The sequence below is a fragment of the Oryzias melastigma genome, linkage group LG1 (assembly GCF_002922805.2).
Source record: "Oryzias melastigma strain HK-1 linkage group LG1, ASM292280v2, whole genome shotgun sequence".
Classification (NCBI taxonomy): domain Eukaryota; kingdom Metazoa; phylum Chordata; class Actinopteri; order Beloniformes; family Adrianichthyidae; genus Oryzias; species Oryzias melastigma.
This window is the reverse complement of record NC_050512.1, coordinates 9,417,769-9,423,847: the sequence shown is the minus strand read 5'-3', so window position 1 is coordinate 9,423,847 and position 6,079 is coordinate 9,417,769. Positions and strand designations below refer to the sequence as shown.

The 6,079-nt window shown below is 36.0% G+C and overlaps 1 protein-coding gene across 1 annotated transcript; it reads left to right on the top strand.

The window, feature by feature from the left end:
* Window positions 1-458: 458 nt before the first annotated feature.
* On the top strand, window positions 459-5,425 carry LOC112137141 (protein CutA homolog). Its single transcript, XM_024259304.1, has 7 exons — window positions 459-581; window positions 1,928-1,993; window positions 2,073-2,221; window positions 3,111-3,170; window positions 3,274-3,319; window positions 4,264-4,313; window positions 4,392-5,425. The coding sequence occupies exons 2-7, from the start codon at window positions 1,931-1,933 to the stop codon at window positions 4,489-4,491; spliced, it is 468 nt and encodes a 155-aa protein (XP_024115072.1). The 5' UTR covers window positions 459-581; window positions 1,928-1,930; the 3' UTR covers window positions 4,492-5,425.
* The last annotated feature ends 654 nt before the right edge of the window (window positions 5,426-6,079 follow it).

Genomic DNA, 6,079 nt, shown 5'->3' with positions numbered 1-6,079 from the left:
TTCTTGTGTAGTTATATGTCTTCTTTCACACACACACTTTGATTCTGATCCTCTAGCTAAATGCTTTAAAGCAATTAAAAGTTACATCTGTTTTTTTTTCTAAATGTGTTTTTTTTTAATTTGATCACATTCATTTTGGAATATATCTCTGTATTTTTCAGAATCCACTTAAATTCCTAATTTCCTTTATACATGATAAACATGAATCAAACATAACAAGTGTTAAAAAATTACCACATAAAAACACAAAAATAACACTATTTTCACACTCTTCGATAAAAAAGTAAACGTTTTCAACCATCAGTAAAGTCGTTTTTATTGTTAGAAAATTCATTAGAAATTATTTTAATGTGTAGAAACCTATTTTGGCGAATTAGTTATAAAATAGTGTTAACACAAAGGTGTGTGTTTAGCAATAAAATCAGAATCACTTCAATGCTGTGAAGCGCAGTGGAGAAAATCAAGCCAGAAAACCGCTAACATAAACCTCTCCAGCAGATGGCAGAAGAGCACAATGTTTTATTGTTGTAAACGCCCCAGAAATCCATAGAAGAAGAGAGCACAACTGGCATGTGTTGAAGGTAAGTTTTTGATTTGACGTTTGCTGATTTTTCGCTACAAGAGATGCATTTTTAAACTTTCATAGTGTAGTGGGGTTGATCGTGTGTAAAGTGGCGCGTGCTTTCTGCTTCTGGTGGCACAAAAACGTCAATCTTTATGGATCGAGTTGGGTGAAACATGCGCGGCGTTTTCGCTACGATTTGTTGAAATGCTGGAAATTGGACGAGCTAAAAACGACTTCATATGATAATCTGTCATTTTATTCTGGTTATTGTCACGTCACTTTGATTGGTGACTAGCTGAACAGTTTCTGAATACGACCCAGCCCCGTCTGACAGCTGGGCTGCAGCAACAACCTATTGATAATTTAAGTTATGCATTTGTTATACAAATTATCTTTTATTGTGTACCTGAACGTGAATCTGTCAATTTAAAAATTCCAATATAGTTTTAAAGGGGCAAAAAAGTGCTCTCAGACCATAAACATTTGTCTATTATTTCTTAATATCTGTCATCCACCATAAATAATAAAAATAATAATAAAAAGATGTTAAAAACACAATTTTCACTGGAGTGGGTCTTTAAGTTGTTTGTTCCTCATTAGATTAACAATTTTACACGCTAATGCACAACTTACAAACTGACTTTATTTTGTAGTTTGGAGGAAAATAAATAAAGAGTCATCTTTTAAAAAAACAACTTAATTTAATATGTTTCATTGAGTTTTTCAGCGTGTAAATAGGATCTACTTTAATTTAAAGACTAAAGAAAATATGTTTTTAACATGTTCTTGTGGTATGTTTCTCATAATGGAGGACATGTAAAGAAAATTAAGATTACAAGTGCGTTTTATAGTATTTATTTATTCAAATTGTTGTGCATCGTGTGGAGGAAAAAAATATGTTTGTAAAACCTTGTAGTTGTGACATACAAGCTACTATGACAGTCCACAAGCTCCTTGCTCTGCTCCATTCTGATGCATCCACTTACAGGCAAATAGATGCATGTTTGTTTGCCAGTTTTGTTGCACTGCTAATGTTAGGTTGGAGGTGTGAGGGTGTGTAAGCTAGCAGGAGAACATGTAAACAAAGGGATGATGGGAAGTAGGGGAAGGCTTACTCCACTCCAATAGGTCCTCACACAACTCAGAATTTTAAGTTGAACTCCTACAAGTCTGCAGCTCCTAAAAAAAATTACAGATTTCTAGTTTTGGCTAAAAACAATATAATTATCATTAAAAAACCACCGGAAACGCTTTTAAAATAGATGAAAAGATAACCATTGAAGTGGATCTTCAATAATTACACATTGTGTAAGAGATATCTTGAATAAATAAACAGAAATGTTGTGTGTTTTACTTATAAAGGCCATGCGCATTGGATTGCCAGCTTCAGAGACGCTGCAAGGTGGATTCCTGAAAGCTTTTGTTTTGGTGAGCATGATGTCACTAATGCTGAAAGCCTTCCTCTGCCAAATGATGAACCGGTTGTTTCTCTCTTCCTCCCCGGCAGACGGTGCTGTTCAGCGTGTTTATGTTCCAGCTGTTGAGGACAGTCGGACTGAGGGCGTTCTCCATGGCATCCGAGACCTACATGTCGGGCACTCACTCTGCAGCTTTCGTCACCTGCCCTAATGACACCGTCGCTAGAGACCTGGCCAGGTGATGCAAATGATATTATGAAGAACATTTTACCCACTTCTAGTGCTGCCACAAGCTATTATTTTAATAGTCGACTTATCACGGATTATTTTTCATACTAGTCGACTAATCGGGTCATACGCAAACTGGATGTAAAGCACATATCTTAACCATCATTAGCTTTAAACTAACTAAAAGGTAGATATATAGCATTACCTGCAATAATGTTAATGTGAATGCTGTAAGCTGAATTTGGCCACTGAAGATGCTAATGTTGCTAGCTGAAGATGCTGAAATTGATGGCTAAAAAAACTGAAGCTGATAACCAGCTAAAAATATTAGCTAAATGCCAAATTAGCCTTAAAAAACCCCAAAAAAGCCTGTTAGGCAAAACAGAGAGCATGTAGCTGAAATATGAGCTAAACTCCAAAATAGCCTAAAAAACTAAATAAGCCTAAATCAGCCAAGATTGCTAGCATGCAGCTGAAATATTAGCTAAACTCCAAATTAGCCTAAAAAACTGGAAAAAAAATCCTAAATTAGCCAAGATAGCTAGCATGTAGCTGAAATTTTAGCTAAACTCCAAAATAGCTTAAAAAACCTTAATAAATGCCAAAATAGTCCTAAAAGCTAGCAGAATGGCATTATAACTTTTAATTTTACTACAGTGTGACTCAATATAATATAAAGTAGCGACTAATCGATTTTTAAATTAGTCGTTAAGTATTTGTTGTTGATTAGTCGGCTAATTGTGGCAGCCCTACCCACGTCTTATTTTGAAAATGTCCCAGATAATGAGTCAATAATAATGGCTGGATCGGTTTAGTGTAACTCTCAAATGAAATAACAGCTTTTTTATTGGTTTATTTTATTTTTTATTTTTTGACTGATCTGTGCTTTTCTGTCATAGAGGTATTGTGGAAAAGAAACTGGCAGCTTGTGTCAATATTGTGCCAGCAATCAAATCAATGTAAGTATTTTTTAGTTTTTACTTTATTTGTTGTGGTCCTGAGAAATTAAGAAAAAAAATCCATCGTTCAAAATAAAATAAAACCCTTTTGTTGTTGCTCCAGATATGAGTGGCAGGGAAAGATTGAGGAGGACAGCGAGGTTCTCCTGGTGAGTTTTCAAAGCCATTGTCTTGTTGAAATGTTGCTTTAAAAATGTATTTTAAAATGTTTTTAAAACAGAAAAGCACACTGCTGCATATACAGAAGAAATCTACATTATTGAAGGTGAAGAACAGAATGCACGCCTTTTCTAAAGATGTGGGTGGAGTCAGCCTCCAACTTCTCTGTTTGGTTATCACTTCAATCCTCCTATTGTTACCTATATTAATGTCAACTGGTTATCTGTATAAAATACAGCTGTTCATACCTTTTAATTTGTCAGGCTATAACCTCTCCACCAAGACCAAAGAGCTGTCGAAGGACACCAGAGCTGAGACTTTACCAGAGGATGATCCTGTAATGGAACTATTTGATATAAACTACTTGGCTTGTTTGGAGGGATACGTGGCCACCCCAATTGTGAAGCACGGGGGTGGAAACATCAAGGTTTTAGGTTTGCTTTTGACCAAAAGGGACAGGATGACATAAAAGAAAGAATGAATGGAAAGATTTTGAATTAAAAAAAACCTCCTTTCATCAATAACAACACACGTTGAAGGAGCAGCGCAGTAAAAAAGGTTCTGGAGCCGTCTCGCCTAAATAACATCCTAAACAGTCTGATTGAAAAGAGTTTGCATGTTGTTTTTAAAGCAACAACTTCATTTAATATCCCAAAAGAAATCCTGAATATATTTTTAATGGCAAAGATACAAAAAAAAGTCTTCAATGAAGGGGGACTGTGCTTTCTGATAACTTTAGAAAACTGTTAATGTGGATTTTTTTCCTTTGATGGCCCGGCCAGCTATCCTACTGTTTCCTGGGATAGGCTCCAGCAACACCCGCAAACCTGCACAAGAAAGTGGCCCATTCAGCAATTTATCAATGATCTGATGGATGAGCGTTTATCAGAGCCTAAATTTGAATTCTTCGTAACTCATTTCTCTCTTATCCCAGATGATCAAAACAAGAAGCTCCAAGGTGTCTGCTCTTGCAGAATACGTTCGGTGAGTTGTGTAGATTTCTCTTAAATAGAGAAACCACTTCATGAGCTGCTGTCACTCGTTAATTGTTTGTATTTACAGCTCGAACCACCCCTACGAAGTGGCAGAAGTCATCAGCCTGCCGATCGAGCAGGGAAACCCACCTTATCTCAAGTGGATCGGAGAAGTTGTGCCTGAATGAAGTTGGACCTTTTGGATGAGAGAAACGATTGATTTGGTAGAAATATGAAACATTAGATTTACTTTTTAATTCATGGAACATATCCAGAGCTTTATTGTTGAATTAGACTGCTGTTAGTTACTGTAGACAAGTTCCCGAACAAGATCCTTCCAGTTTTCACCACCAGAGGGCAACATGGAGCTGCCTTTTCAAAAGTAAAAATTTGGCCTTGCAATTTGTTCAAAAATAACCCTTTTGCAACTGTTACTTTTTTATGGTAACTAAATAAAATATTTTTTTGGAAAGCCAATTAAAAATGTGGCAGCAGTTGGAGGAAAGTAACATTTAATTAAAGTTTCAACATTTATTTAGCTCACTGTCAACACATACATTTTTTTTTTGGTCCTTTACTAAATCTGACACAAAGTGAATAAACATTTTTTATTACAAAGAAGCAACAGTTTGATGGTAAATTTGTTAAATCAAATATTTTCCTGGTTTCCTTAAAAAGAAACATTTTTGAAATGTGGAATTCACAAAATACACCAATAAGACATCAAACAACGTGATTTACCTCATTAAATGGATGCAAAAATATGCATTAATGATACTTTTTTTAAATAGATAAGCAGCCATTTCATATTTAATCATGTATCCAGTGGAATGTATTTATGTCCATTTGATGTTCGTCCGCCTGTGTGGAGAGGTAGAGTCTGTCTTTAGAAAACCAAATTCTTATTCGTTTGAGAGCGTCTCATTGGAGGCCTCACGCTGTGATCTTTGGTGTTGCCCATCAGCCACCACAGCTCCAGATGCTCCTTAATGTTAAAGCGATGTCCCCAGCAAATTAACAGCAACTTAGAGTCCGTTTTTTAATGACATCACGTCAGGGTCTCTGATGACCCTCTGGGTGTAAAAGCCAAGACTCACTCCAATAAAAAAAATGTGTTTTTAACATGTTCTTGTGGCATTTTTCTGACGATAAAGGACATACATATAAAGAAAATTCAGCTGTCATATATTTCTTTAAATTGTAGTACTTAAGGAACGGATGAATAAATGCAGTTTGAACAAGATCGTATTGGTGATGTAGAAAATACACTCCTCCAAGCTCTCACCAGCCGGGAGGGGAAAGGGGGGCGGGGTTGCTTCATGTCAATGGCCCCATCCCCAACTTAGAAGCAAATTTCTAATAAACTTCCCCCAAGAGGACTTGGCTGCAGACCTCATGGGGCATAACCAGAAGTCCTCCATATCACCTGAAAAAACTTTATTTAAACTGGTGACACTAACAGTTACAGTTTTTCCCATTTAGAGCTTTAACGAGAGTTTATTTTTACTTTTATTAATATGAATTTTGAAATAAATAAAATTATTGTTTTTTTTGCCTCCATTTTATGCTTATCTTGCTCGCCAAAATGTATTTTGTAGTGGCGTGGTACTGGATAAAACAACATCAAATCTTGCAGCAAGCTCGATTAGTCTTCTTGAGACGAAGTCTCCGCCAAAAAGTGTCCAACTTAGGCTTCCGTATCTACTTTTTTTGCTGCCTTATCCCTGTATGTTTCTGTTACGTCTTTTACATTTGTTGTTTCAGGATTGTATGACT